Source organism: Heteronotia binoei, chromosome 3 (genome assembly GCF_032191835.1).
Source record: "Heteronotia binoei isolate CCM8104 ecotype False Entrance Well chromosome 3, APGP_CSIRO_Hbin_v1, whole genome shotgun sequence".
NCBI classification, from domain to species: Eukaryota; Metazoa; Chordata; class Lepidosauria; order Squamata; family Gekkonidae; genus Heteronotia; species Heteronotia binoei.
This window is the reverse complement of record NC_083225.1, coordinates 163,203,461-163,218,960: the sequence shown is the minus strand read 5'-3', so window position 1 is coordinate 163,218,960 and position 15,500 is coordinate 163,203,461. Positions and strand designations below refer to the sequence as shown.

Here is a 15,500-nt window from a genome sequence, read left to right as displayed (position 1 = left end):
ATTTAGCCTCTTTTATATAAAACAGAAATCAGACATCTGGCATGTGATAAATTTGCAGTTGGAAATATGCCTTGTATAGAAAGCTGTACATTATATATTATTTACTTCAGAATCTTTTTTCAGGGTACCCAAATTAGATTGTGATATAAATTGTAATTATGGCTTTCTGTGTCAGTTGTGTTTTACAGTTATATTTCATAAGTATGGATACAAAGGACTCTTTGTAGTGGGGGAGGGAGGATTCGGTTATCTCGTATTTTGTTCAGAATCTTGACCTTTTTTGAAGTTAATTATTACAGTATGGAGCAAAAACATCAAAAGCTGTCAAGCAAAAGTCAGACAAAGATTGATGCCAGCTGCTCTTATTCCAAAGGTAGAAAGGAAGCACAAAAAACTGTCCAGATAAAGGGACAGAGCAGCATTTTTTCTGTATACTCTTCCACATCACTAAAGCCAAGCACAGCATCCTTATCCTGTAAAGTACCTATGCCTACCAGATCTTTAGGTGTGCTTTTGCTATGCATAGCTGACCTGTGGATGGGCCAGTAGCTTCAGTCTTCTTTCCACTATAATCACTTTTAACTAGATTGTCAATACTGTTCCTGGGTTGCTACACGGTTGTTCCAGATGGTGTATGGTTCATATGTTTATTAAGACAAGTATTACTTTTTAGGCCCTGTGCATCTGATTCCATCACTGTGCTGTGATGATACTTGCAGCCTGGAACACAGCTGTCATAGCTGTCCTTTTCACTCTCAGACAACACTTCATGAAAGGTAATTCTGATTTTTGACATTTACTTATTACTACATAGTCAAATCGAATGTATATAAACTGTATCTTAGTTAAATTAGTATTATCTTAGTTAATTTAGTATTTTGTATAGACTGCATATTCCAATGGAGCGGAGTAAAAAAACATTGAACTTCTGGCAAATGTTTTCTGTCACTTTCATGTAGAATTCAGCTTTATTGCAAAACTAATATTACTTCCACACCTAAAAGCAAATTAAATGGGATCTACTTACAATGGTCTGAAGGCATAATCGTAGATATCACCTTTGCATGATCAGATGACTGCCATCTTCAGGATATATAGAGTTCCATGCTCTTGTTCAAACTGGCAGGTTGTCCAAAAGAATGACACTACCAATTAGGGATGTGTGTTCAGATTTTTCCAGTCCAAATATATATCTGGAGCCTGGATGCTGTCCCCATCTTCAAGAAGGGGGGAAAAAATGATCCAGGTAACTACCAACCCGTCAGCTTGATGTCTATACCTGGAAAAGTTTTAGAACAAATCATCAAACAGTCAGTCCTGGAACATTTAGAAAGAATGGATGTGATTACTAAGAGCCAGCATGGTTTTCTCAAGAACATGTCAAACTAACCTGATCTCTTTTTTTGAGAAAATGACTACCTTGCTGGATCAGGGGAATGTTGTAGACATCATTTATCTTAATTTCAGTAAGGCTTTTGATAAGGTTCCACATACTATCCTTGTTGACAAGTTGGTAAAATGTGGTTTGGATCCTGTTACCGTTAGGTGGATCTGTAACTGGTTGACAGATCACACCCAAAGAGTGCTTGTGAAGGGTTCCTCATCCTCTTGGAGAGGAGTGACAAGCGGAGTGCCTCACGGATCTGTCCTGGGACCTGTTTTGTTCAACATCTTTATCAATGATTTGGATGAAGGAATAGAAGGAATGTTTATTAAATTTGCAGATGATACAAAATTGGGAGGGGTTGCAAACACCGAAGAAGATAGAAACAGGATACAGAATGACCTTGACAGGCTGGAAAACTGGGCTAAAACCAATAAAATGAATTTTAACAGGGATAAATGTAAAGTTTTGCATTTAGGTAGGAAAAATCCAGTGCATGGTTATAGGATGGGAGAGACTTGTCTTAGCAGTAGTATGTGCAAAAAGGATCTAGGGGTCTTAGTGCATCATAAGCTGAACATGAGTCAACAGTGTGATGAAGTGGCTAAAAAGGCAAATGCAATTTTGGGCTGTATCAACAGAAATATAGTGTCTAGATCACGTGATGTGATGGTATCGCTTTACTCTGTTCTGGTAAGATCTCACCTGGAGTATTGTGTTCAGTTTTGGGCACCACATTTTAAGAAGGATATAGACAAGCTGGAACGGGTCCAGAGGATGGTGAGGGATCTGGAGACCAAGTCCTATGAGGAAAGGTTGAAGGAGCTGGGGATGTTTAGCCTGGAGAAGAGGCGGCTGAGAGGTGATATGATCACCATCTTCAAGTACTTGAAGGGCTGTCATACAGAGGATGGTGTGGAATTGTTTTCTGTGGCCCCGGAAGGTAGGACCAGAACCAATGGGTTGAAATTAAATCAAAAGAAGAATTTCTTGACTGTTAAAGCGATTCCTCAGTGGAACAGGCTTCCTCGGAAGGTGGTGGGCTCTCCTTCCTTGGGGGTTTTTAAACAGAGGCTAGATGGCCATCTGACAGCAATAAAGATCCTGTGAATTTAGGGGGAGGTGTTTGTGAGTTTCCTGCATTGTACAGGTGGTTGGACTAGATCAGGGTTTCCCAAACTTTTCTTTCCCATGGCCTGGTTATTTTTACACTTCTCCTTCGCGGCCCACTAAAATTTGGGGGTGGAGCCAAGAGACTTTGGGGGTGAAGCTGAGAGACAGGAATTATGTCATTTCCTGTGGTGTCACTTCCAGGTCAAGGGCCAAGTGATGTCACTTCCAGGGCACACTGAACCAAAACTCCACCTTTTCCTGTGATGTCACTGGGACTCCCCCAAACCTGCGTCTTCTTCTGAAGTAACTTCGTTTTCAGAAAAATCTCTCTGAAACTCATGCTGAGCCAAAATGGGGGTGGAAAGTGGGTGGTCTGCAACTTTTTCATACATTCCCAGGGTCCTCTCTTTCCACCCTCACACCTGCACCTATCTGTTTGTGTGTTCTTCTCCAGCTTTCAAGCACTGCTAATGCCCATGTTCAGTTACCTGCACCACCTGCACACCCTTTCCTCAACAGCACTGGCCAGTGTATGCAGCTGGAAGTGCTGTTGCCATTGCCATCAGGAATGGCAGTGCTGTGTACCACCCACACTGGGCCCTGGCAGCTGCTGTACCTCAAAATATGCAGACACATTTAGGTTCATAAAAGCTTTTCTGCAGTTATTTATGAGGGGCTTGCAGCTTTTTACTGACTGTGTTTCCCATGCCTTTAAAAGCAACTTGTTGTGCAGATATTTAGCGAGTGAACTTCTTTTATCCTTTTTAAAAGCCACCTGGTGGGAAGGGCGGGATACAAATTACAAATAAATAAATAAATAAAAATAATATCTACAGGAGGAGTTTAATTTTGGTGTCAGACAGCTGTTAAAAGCAGAACCAGTAAAATGGTGCCAAGTTCATAGTACCATCACTTCCATTGCTGTTGAGATATACAGCAGTAATCTCCAATAATCTCTTTCTGCCCCACACCTCTAACTCTCACTCACACAGAAATCTCATAGAAAGGTCAGCTGGCTACAACTGAGGGTGCCAGTTTTTCATTGACAGAGCTCCTATGTCTGCAACAACAGTATGATGAACAGAAAAGTTTCATCCAGTAAAAATGGAAGGAAAGAAAGGGAAAGAATGAAAGGAAAGGAAAGGAAAGACAAGGAAAGAAAGAACATAAAAACATAAGAGAAGCCATGTTGGATCAGACCAGTGGACCATCCAGTCCAAAATTTTCTCATACAATGCCCCAAAAGCACCAGAACGTTCAGCTTTTTACTGACTGTGTTTCCCATGCCTTTAAAAGCAACTTGTGCAGATATTTAGCGAGTGAACTTCTTTTATCCTTTTTAAAAGCCACCTGGTGGGAAAGGCGGGATACAAATTACAAATAAATAAATAAACGTTCACCAGTGGGGCCAGGGCACTAGAGGCCCTCCCACTGTTGATTCCCCCCACCCCCAGCACCAAGAATATGGACAGAGCATCCCTTGCAGACGGAAAAAGAAAGAAGGGGGAACAAAGGGGGGTAAAGCCTTTCCATCAGATTACCCCAGCCAGCAACAATTCTGCACACGGGTCGTTTGGTAAAAAAAAAAAAAAAAGCTATTGGAATGCCCACTCCCCGCCTTCCTGGCTGAAAACAACAACCTCCCTTCTTTGCCACAAAAACGAATAATGTCTCACTGCTGAAATTTCAAAGGCCAATAATTTTCTTTGTACCTCTCTGACACCATGTAAGCATAAGAGCAAACTAATTCCCTGGTAGTCATGTATTAATAATTTTGAGGATACATTTATGGTGATGCACAAGGGGTAAAATCTGTTGAAGCCAAATTTGGTAGTTGTACCTCTTGTTGTAGATAAATTACCCTACATACTCTTCCTACTTCCATTCCATTCACATCCCTCATGGCTGAATTCAGGGTTAGGGTTAGGGTTTGGAATTCAGGGATTTCCAAAGTTGACAAAAGTTATTTCTTTCTGTGCTGGTCCAGCAGCAAAGCCCAATCTATGTAATATCTTTTATGCAATACATGCATAGTAGGTAATATTTTCTGTGAAGGACGAAAGCAGTTTTTTATGGTAGTATTCTTTTGCAGGAATATTGGGCTTTCTCAGCAGTAGGGCCTAACTAGGCCTGTAGCTATGGGGGGGGGGGATGGCAGGCCGATCTATTTAACCCCCTCTTCCCTCTGAAGGACCCCTCCATTGGACCCGAGAAAAAGGGAGGAAGAGAGAGCACAACAGAGAGCAACAAGAGGAAGAGAGGAGAGAGCAACAGCGAGAGAGAGGGAAACAGCGAGAGAGAGGCAGTGAGAGAGAGAGTGTGTGACAATAAGGGGGAGAGCAAGAGAGCATCAGAAAGAGAGAGAAACGGCGAGAGTGGCAGCGAGAGAGAGAGAGCGCAACAGCAAGAGGGACAGTGAAAGAGTGGCAGAGAGAGAGAGAAACAGTGAGAGAGTGGCAGAGAGAGAGAGTGACAGAGAGAGCGCATGCAACAGCAAGGGAGAGAGCAGCAGAGAGAGAGAGAGAAACAGCAAAAGAGTGCCAGCGAGAGAGAGCAACTGTGAGAGAGGAACTGCAAGAGAGAGAGAGAGCCTGGGGCCAGATCAGAAATGCACAGTCCACAGGAGGGAAGACACACTGTAAAATAACCCCCCACCACACCCCTTCACCCCATTTTTTATTTATTAAAGTGTCAAGCACACAATGGGAACTCTCCCCCTCCCTCCCCCCCCCCTCGTTTTTACCCCTCCTTCCTAGTGCCGGCACCTCCGATCATCTCCTTCCTTGTACATTTACAGAGACCTCAGTCTGAACGGAACCCACTTTTTTTAACAATCAACCAATTACTACAGGCCACTGGAGGGAAGAAGCAACCCAGCCCCGTGGCTCCCCCCCCCCAACAATTTTTTATATCTTCCAAGCCCCTCCACCCACAGTTTTCTGGCTTCGGGGATGGGCCTAACCAAATGAAAATACTAGGAAAGCCACAACTGAATCTTCTCAGCATGTTCTAGAGGGCTTTTGGTATTAAGTAAACTGTCTTTGGCTGTTTTGGCTTTTAACTCTATGTACCAGATCTTAACTGTGATTTATTGTGTATTGGTCTTAACTTGTTGGCCATTTATGTCTCTGTCCTGCAGCTTTTCCTGTTCAGTTAGCTGCCCTGAGTTTGCAGAGATAAGGCAGGGGAGAAATATTGTAAATAAATAAAGCTATACTGTGAAGGCTGCTATTGGCCCTAGAAAAACAGGCAAAACAACAACACTAGGGTGCTGCAGAGACTAGAGGCCTCAGGTTTCAGTTCATTTTGAGCGCAATTATAAATAAAGTATGGAATATGACTGCTTGTCATGGACAATACTGAGTACAGGCTGTAACATCATTAATGACTTAAAAGCACCAGCTCTTTCTTTGGTTCTTTCTTCATAAAGTTTTTGAAACTGATTTGTCTCTTATTTCTTATAACCTTTTCAGGAATTCAAATTCTGTTGGTGAAATGATTCCAGCATTCCTTGGTTCTCTTTCACACTCCAACTGTGCAGATCTTTCTGATGCTTGGCCCCTCATCCAAAAGCCAGGTTGTTGTGATGGCATCTCATTCTGCGAATCATATCCTGAGCTGACAGGAGAAGATGAAAATTCTTTCAGCCTAGAGACTGAGAAAAATATCATTATGGATTCCAATAATGACCGAGATCTAAATCTATTCATGTCTATGAAGTCTCATTTTAGAAGCTTGGCAGAGTCAGTTGAACATCCACCCCAAACTTCTTGTATCACTGCTTCATTAAATCAGACATTAGCTCCTGAACAGTTGTCAGCAGCAGAACAGGATGGAGCAGCTAACAGTTCTAGAAACTGATGGCCAGGTAAGAACACAGCAATAAATTGTGTTGTCTACCAGACACAGTTAAACAGTTACTAATGTTGTCTAGGATAATTTTTTTCTTATCTAAAACACGGGTGTCAAACATGGCCCATGGGAAGGATCAGGCCCCCACAGGGTTTCTATGCGGTCTGTGAGCAACTAGATATCTGTTTCCTTCTCCCTCTCTCTTGCTTCCTTCTTGCATCACAGCTTGCTTTGCCAGGCTCTCTCAATTGCACAGGAGTTACAGAGCAAAGCCTCTCTTTCCTCCATTGGCTGATACTTCTCCCTTGTGGAGGAAGAGAGAGGGAGGGAAAGAGTGAGAGCTTGCTTTGCTAGGTTCTCTCAATCACTCAGCAGAGTTACTGTCTCTTCCTTCCACTGGCTGAGGCTCCTTCCCCTCCTCATCCCCTGGGAGGAAGATGGGGGAGGGAGGGGAAAGAGCCTTACTTTGCCCAGTTCCCTCACTTGCAGAGGAGAGATAAAGGGGAGAGCAACTTTAAGACCAACAAAGTTTTATTCAAGGTATGAGCTTTTTGCCTTGCTACAGAGAGAGTGTGTGTGTTTTGTTGGGCTCGTTATGCCAGAACACCTGAGTGCTGCCCTTCCTCTTTTTCATTGTATTCATGTCCTCATAATCCAGTTTTAGTAGGAAAACAATGTGAGCTATTTCGATGAGGAATAACAGCAAGCCGGTGAAGTGGGTTAGGCTGAGAGTGTGTGTCCAGACTAAGATCACCTTGCACATCTCCTTTGTAGACTGGGGATTTTGAACCTAGACTTTCCAGATAGTAGGCTGATATTGGCCTCTATATATTACTGTCTCTTTGTTCTTGTATTGCCACATAGGAATTGTAGTTAATTCTCTGGGGAAGACTATAGTTTTGTAGACAAACACATAGCCCTCAGTCTGTGTTATGATGCCTTCACATCTTCTTGATCAGCACACAAAGCGACTTATGTACAAAAGCTCATAGTGCCCAGCCATTTCATGCTTTCCTCTGAGACTCAAAGAATTGACCATGAGATTTCTGTAATGAATGTCAATAAATCAAAAGTAGGTTTGCAACTTACAGATACACACCTGAACAGCATGCTCAAGATTGCTATAATACAGACATTGTCTCCAGATTTTGATGCAATAATTCAGAGCAAGAGCTGTCAGTTATCAGAGACTGTTAAACAAAATATTGCAAAAGTGCTATAGTTTTAAGCATGTTTTATTTTGTTTTTAAAAATCTTTAATTGTGTTTGCCTGCATCCTTTATAAAGTTTATATCTCTGTAACCTGGCATTACATTTCATGACGCACATAGCTAGGCCTGACAAGGTCAGATGTCAGATCTGGCCCTCATAACAAATGAGTTTTAACCCCTCATCTAAAAGATCCGCAGTTACTAATTCTGACTTTATAGTATGACTGTTACATGCTTCCAAAAGCTAAAAATACAAACCAGTTTCTAACACACTCGCACCACAGTAATTAGCAGAGGAGGAAGACTTGCAGAAGGAGATAGTAGTATTTCACATAAGTTTGGGCACAGCATGAAATTTAAATTATAAAGATATGATGAATGAAGATACTTTCTTGCAAAGTTAAACACTAACTGTAGACTCTGTTCTGATGCCCATGCAAGGACAGCATCAAACATGAGGAGGGGATCATTCCAGAATTCAGTAGAATCCTCTTTCCTCCTTTGCCTTCATAGCCAACCCTCTGTCGTGTATGGATTGCAGCAAAGAAGCCATAATTTAAAATGAGAAATTTGTGTAAACTACTCCTATAGGCTTTAACCTATCCTCCGCTCCCTTTTCCTCAGCCAAGGTACTATATTTGCCTATAATTACTCATATCTAGTTCACATAACCAGTTGTGCTGTGCATGAAATCTGTGCACACATCTTAGGATAGGTTGAAAACATTTTGTCTCTGTTAACTTGTTTCAAATTCTGTTTTACTTGTCGCATTTGCACAGTCTATATTCTGATTGTTTTCTCTATAGAAGGAAATTCCAAAGTTTATGGTCCAAATAAACTGTATTTGCACACTACTAGACATTCACAACAATATCAGCTAGTAGCCCTGGATGGGGAGATGCATTCTTACCTGTACATCAAAAGATACAGCTAGCCAGTCTGGATAAACTTTGCTTCTACGCCACCCGCATCCAGGGACGCTTGCTGGATTGAGATATGTTCAGAGTCTGTTGCAGTTGAAGTTTTCCACTGTTTTTGTACTATTATACTTTTTTTGTTTGATGCTTATGTTGCAGTCACATTTTCTAGTTTTGCAATATTTAAAACCATGCTTTTATCCATGTAAAGATACTGTGACAAGATGGCATCCTAGGAACTCTAACAAAGGGCTACTATGGGTATGACTGATTTCTTGCGCATTTCACTTGAAAGGCAGGAAGAGTTGGGGGAAGCCAGCAAAAAGAAACTAAAACTAAGTCATCACCAAAGAGTAAAGCCTAGGAGAAAGGGAAGTCATCTCAATAATAGCCTCTGAAAGTTCACACTCCATTAATTTTAAAAAGTGGACTAAAAGATACCTCTGGATTTTATTTTCTGTAAACGCTGAAATGTTATTTTATATAAAGGCTAACAGAGCTAACACACTTTCTAATGGAACCACACTTGAATATTTATTGCCTTACAAATGTTTGTGACTATAATTATTAGAAGAAAGGATGAACTTTTTTCTCTACTGTACATATAAAAGTATAAATCTCTCTATAAGAAAAACTTTGTTCCCCAGTGGTCGAAGTGTTAAGTTGTAAAAGTAAAAACAGATGGTATGAGTATCATTCTGTGTAATACTTATGGATCTAGAATTTGGCCAGGTGTAGATGACTCAGCTTGGTGCATCTGGGTAACACCTGCCGTCTTGCTTTCTTTTAGGAATCTAGAGGATTTTTTTTCTGGTCAGCCCTCAAACTGAATGCTTCCCATCACCATATGCCTAAGAAGAAATGGAATGTGGCCTGGATGTCAAAGTCACAAGGCTTCAAAAGCAGCTGATTTATTATTATCATTTGAGACACAGCAGCTGTGTGCAAAAAGCTTCAAGGATCAGCTTGGTAAAAAAAAAACAAAAAAAACCCCAAGGCAGTGACTTCATGCTCATGTGTCTCCTTTCTAAACAGCGAGCTTCTGTGCCTTGACGATGCACAAGAAAAGCTTGGCGGACTGATCTTGCAGCTAAGAAGATTATGTAAATATAACAAATATAGAATAGTGGGGGGTTTTAATCTGCCTATGGCTACTAACAACAGCAGGTGTGTTATGGGTTTGCCCACAATTCTGTTAGCAAAAGGAAGCATTTAATGGGATTTCTCAGCAAGCTGGACTGTTATGTCAATATAGCATGTGCCAAAAATCAAACGTAGTTTGGGGAGGGGGAGTGAAATAAATTGAAGCATGTGTATTTTCATACACTGTAAGTATTGTTATGACCTTGGGAGCTAAGTGATCCAGATAGTTACAGTACATTGTAAAGAAATATGTGTGGCAAATCTTGCTCGGGGGGGCGGGGAGGAGGTAATGCTGTATGCACTGATTTTTTCATAGCTACTTAGTACAGCAAAATCTTTCATTCCTTTGTTAAATACCCCCAATGATATCCTGAGGGCACTTTTTAAAGTGCTCGAAAAAAGACATGAGACTTAAATAAGAATATAAAAAGTCTGCCTAATAGCCAGTGCCATTTGAATTTGATATGTGTCAGTTTCTGACTCCAGGAATCCATGCACATAAAATTATGGTTTGGATTTATTGAGAGTTCAGTACAAGAGTAGACCTTCTGCTAGAAAGCCATTGCCAGGAATGACCCAATAGATAAAGTGATTACAATTATAGACATCAAAAAACGTGGTCAAAATCCATCCCCACTCCCTGGTCCAATGGTTCTCACGATAGCTGGTACAGAAAGGTGTGAGGCCTCTTCTCTGGCCTCCCACCTGCAAGGTCCGATGGGCCCGTTGTTATAGCTACCAGATAAGCTAGCTCACTGTAGCAGTGATACTTCTAACGAAGTCTCTGTCCACCATCCCCCCTCCTGCCCACACTTGAAATATCGGAAAGGTTACATTCAAGCAAGCAAATAGCAAAACATAACAGAATGCATATAAAAATGAAAAACCATGGCAGGCTCAACCTGACAATATGTTTTATACCTGAAAAGGACAGAACTTACTAAATACCAAAAATAACTGAAAGTCTTCCACATCAACATACTGTGGATGCCATGAGGACTGAAAAGGATTCAGACATGCAGAGACATGCATAGTATTGATAACACTGTTTTGAAAGCCATAATTCAGAGTAGCCAGGCACATTTCACTACCTCCCCTTCAACTAAAGCTCTGATTCTGGTTCATTTCTGGCCAATGGGAAGAAGCTTGGTACAGAATGCTATATAAATCCAGGCAACACCCCGGTGGACAGTTGAGCAGCACTGATAGGAGGCATCCTTTCCCCCCATTTTGTATAAAAGCTAACACCAACACCCTTAATTTACATCCTAGCAATCTGTCAGGCAATTTAATACTGTCATGGAACAAGTATAAATTTCTTCATAGGCAAATCAGAAGATTCCAGTCTCCCCTTTGCAGCTTGTCTTTACAATGATTATGGTTTGGATTAATTGAGAGTTCAGTACAAGAGTAGACCCCTTTGCAGAGAAAATAAGCCCCATTGCATAGGCTCAGATAATGCTGACTGAGTTTTGCAATATCCCACATGACTGAAACCTGGATTTGAGGCAAGCAAAAAACAGGATTACACTTACCTGTAACTGTTCATTGACGTCTTCTGTGCAGACATACATTGGGCCAGCACACACATAGTCCCAAGGTGGGGCTGCACAGCAGATGGAAGATGAACCAAAACTTCTATCCCATTCTCTCACTCACCTGCTAGCCTCTTGCACATAATGTTGTCCTTGCTCACAGTGCAGCGCATGATTTAGTCCTAGCATACAGCTAAGCCAAAATAAAGCTGTTGCCAAGATGGCTGGACTGTTGCAAGCCTTGCCCTCAGGTCACAACTGCTGGCCTTTTCTTAGTTCAAACTAGGCTCAGGTACTCCCTTGATCTCAGTTTCCAATTGCTCCCTTAATCTTGTTTCCATTAATTACTCCCTTCTCAGCCTGGCTAAGATCTCTAGATGCTCAGTCACCATCCACCAATCTCCATCCTAGACTCTCTTGTTATTTGGCTGGCCCTTCGGTGTGTTTTGGGTTTCCATAGCTACCTCAGCCATTCCCAGAGTCCATTGCCTCAGGGCATGGGTGTCTGAAGCCAATAATTCTGGCAAGCCTGAGATTTTTTTGATTTTTTTTGCACCCAGCCTAATTTTTTGGCAAATCTCTCAGCCTGGAATTTCATATCATGCCACAAATCAACTGTCTGTATCCAGAGGAAATATTACAAAAGTAACAGCCTGATCAGCAACCTGATTAGCAGTAGAGTCGAAGGATGCTATCACCCTTTAAGTTGTACTACTTAATATCTATCAAAATGAATGGAAGCAGCATCTACAATAGTACTGCGGTAGAACAGCCATTTATTTCAGAGGAGCTTTCATGGGAGAGCTTTTCAGTCAACTGTGACCAAAGTACTTAACTTTTCACTGGTTTTAGTCTCATTAAAATCAACATGATGTTTAATTAAGGAGTTGCCCTGCTGAATGAGATCCAGATCCTTCTAGTTCATTTTCTGTTTCCTTCATCAGCCAAGCAGGTTTCCGAACTCAGCCATTTTTTGGGCTGCTTGTAATGTGTGATGACTTTGGGTATATTAGAATTAGAAAGACTGCAATCCTATGCACATTTGTGTGAAAGTAAGACCCTTTGAGGTCATTGGGATTTACTTCCAAGTAACTATGCATATGAGTAGACTGTTATTTTAGAAAATGGTTGTAACAAAATTTATTTTGTTTTCATGCATTAGACAAACATAGCAAATAATGCGTATACTTTATGCATGAAGAACTAGTTGTGTAAACTTTGTAAATACAAAAATCCAATGTGCATTTCAGTGTTATTGCAAAATTGTTGATAAAAATGTGTAGAGGGTACTGTTTACCTATGAAAACTGCTTTGAAATAGATTATGGTTACACGTTTTGTTGTTGTTTTTTCACCAATAAGTATGTTTCTCATTGGGATTTGTATGATTGGACTTCTCTACCAGCTACATACCAAGATCAAATGTTTAAAATGCAGCAGGACTTTAAAATATGTATATAGTGTAAATACAGTTTTTGAAATGTTTGATTTAACCAAATTGGCCTTGATTATGGTGCCTATGGTAAGCCATGTTGGATAAGCCAATAGAAAACATAGACATTTTAAAGACTGCTTACAAGCAAGAGTTTTCCCAATATTATTTTACATACAGGAATTCCTGTAAATTACAGTTGTGTATATATTTTATATGTTTTTCTATCTGCTAATAAATAGCCATTGAAATATTACCAGAATGTGTGAGTTTCAAATCACCTATCTTTGCGTAAAGCCATCTTAGTTTAAAAGAATACCCAATTTAAACAATTTAGAAATCAGAAATCCCCAACCTTTTTGAGCCAATGAATGCCTTTAAAACTTTGAGGTGGCATGGTGCTAGGCACCACTACAAAATGGCTGCCACCAAGCACACAGTCAAACACACAAGCGGATGGAGAATGTATAATTTAAACACCGAAAAATTAGAAACCCAAGGGTGGGGAATAACACACACAAAGAGAAGACAAGCACCACCAATGGGGGAAAGAGAGGCTAATACACACACAAACAAAGATGACCAAGGGTGAAATAACACACATGCATAGAGAGAAGAAGTGGGGATAATGCAGACACAGAGAGAAGATATTGAGGAGGGAAGGAAGAATAATTCACATCCACACAAGAGGGGAAAAGCATACATGCAACCAAAAAGGGAAGGGACAATAAAACAAAATAGAAGGTGACCAAGGAGGAATAAAAGATACATTGGGCGTTTTCGCACTTACCTTTTACTGGCGCGACCACCCTCCTCACGCCGGCGGATCTGCAGGGATTTCGCAGCAGAAGCGCCGGCGCAGCCAAAAGAGCCGGCAACTTCCGTCGCGGAGCCAGCTCAAACGTTTTCCTGCTTCTTGGCGGTTTCCGTCTGAAGAGACAATGGGTGGATTGCTGGAAACCGTGGTTGCACCTGGTTGCACCACATGCATCATGGTTCATGGCATGTGGGCTGCACCTAGTTACTAGGCTTCCTGGTGATTGCTGCTGTTAAAATATATATATATTAACAGCAGCAATCACCAGGAAGCCTCCTGGAGGCCTAGTAACTAGATGCAGCCCACATGCCATGAACCATGATAATGTGCATAACAGGTTATATAACCATCAATCAATACCATTCTGCACTCCTGTGACGGTAATGAATGGGTTAACAAGAAAACTAAGGACGCATAGAGCCTGCGTCAGATGACCTGAGGGTGGGGGCCAGAGTGCTCAGAACTCTCAGAGGTGATTGAGAGCTAATGGCTGAGGGCAGTTAGTGACAGACAGAGTCTGAGGGAGACTGCTGAAGAGAGCAGTTGGTCTGAGAAGGAGCTGAGACAGGAGCTGAGGAGAGTCTTCAAGAGAAGCAAAGCTCACATTATACCCAAGAGGCCACCCTAGAATAGTGTTGGAGAGTGAAATCTATATGATCTGTGAAACTGAAAGACCTAAGCGAAATTGATATTATAAAGCCTGAACTACGAAGAAACTGTTAACTGCTTGAGATACAATATAGCCCATGTATATATTTCCCATTCCCCAGTTGAAGACGGTGTGTGTACGTTAATAAATTTCTGTGGTTTACTTTAAAGTTCTCTGGTGCCAGTATATTGGGAAAGCTATCAAAGCTGCTGTGGTCCCCTACAAACTGAGTTTATATCCATCTGAAAGCAAACCAAAAACCCCGACGAGACTAGTATTGAGAAATCCATATTACACCCACCCCTTGAGTTCCATAGCCGTGAGGTAAAATTAAAGAGGAAGAACTGAGGCTGAAGAAAGGCTGGGTTAGCCATAAGCCGCATATAGAAGCGATCCAGTGAGACCGCGAGGTGCGCTGTTATAACTCCTCACTAGAAACAACGGATTTAAAAAAAAAATTAAATGGGTCTTTTTTTAAAAGTCTGTTCATTCTACCCTCTTAACAGTGTCTAAAAATGGTGATGGGTACATGCACCTTGTATCACACAGTGCCCATAGCATCCAGTGATGACCTGTAATCTGAAGCAGCTATGACAGATAAAAACTAGAGACCAGTTTTGAGTCCATACAATATTTTGCACCCTCAAAATGTTGAGATCTCTTGCCCTGACCTGGATAGCCCAGACAAGACTGATCTCATCAGATCTCAAAAACTAAGCAGGGTCGACCCTCGTAAGTACTTAGACGGGAAGCCTCATTGAAATATCAGAGCCAGGAGAGCAGCGGCAGGTTTTATGCAGCCACCTCTAGGAACACCCTCCATGCCTCCAGTAGGAGTCAGTCACCAGAGGTCACCATGACCTCTGATGCACACATATGCATGTGCACAGTGCACACACACAGAGACACACACATATACACATGAAAATATGAAAATAGAAAAAAAAAGTTGAGATCTCACTGCGGACAATTTACAAGCACAGAATAATGATTGTTTCTTCTGGACAAAGTACAGCAAAGCATTATGGTTGCCCACAAGGGTTTCAGTGCAGTTCAAATGTCTCTTATGAGAGCTTTTACTTAATTCTATGAAGTTCCTCCAAGCCATATCCCCTGAGGGTTCAATTTATCCTCTGTTCTTCCTTTCTGACCCTTATGACTGAAGTTTAGATTACTACCTGAAGCACATTCCAGTTCGGGCACACTGCTTTATTATTTTTTAAAAAGAAAGACAAAACAAAGACCCCTTATTGAAGCCAGTGTGTGCCCTTTTGCAAGAGAATGGGACTGCTCTACTTGCATAACAAAGGAGCACAATACCCGCTCTGTGCTCACAGGGTGCAATTTAATCCATCCTTGGTTTAGGCATGAGTGTTGGCAAACCGTCCTTGGCCTTTGCAGGGCGCATGAGCGCTTGTGATTGTGCTCTGAGCTGCAGCCCCTTTGAA

At 41.5% G+C, this 15,500-nt stretch overlaps 1 protein-coding gene across 1 annotated transcript in view; it reads left to right on the top strand.

Annotated features, from left to right (window-relative positions):
- TNFRSF19 (TNF receptor superfamily member 19) overlaps positions 1–15,500 on the top strand; it is a 231,980-nt gene that overhangs the window by 76,383 nt on the left and 140,097 nt on the right. The window contains exons 8-9 of the mRNA XM_060234797.1: positions 674–776; positions 5,971–6,365. Coding sequence (XP_060090780.1) covers positions 674–776; positions 5,971–6,358 — 491 coding nt within the window. The 3' untranslated portion in view covers positions 6,359–6,365. The remainder of the gene's footprint in view (positions 1–673; positions 777–5,970; positions 6,366–15,500) is intronic.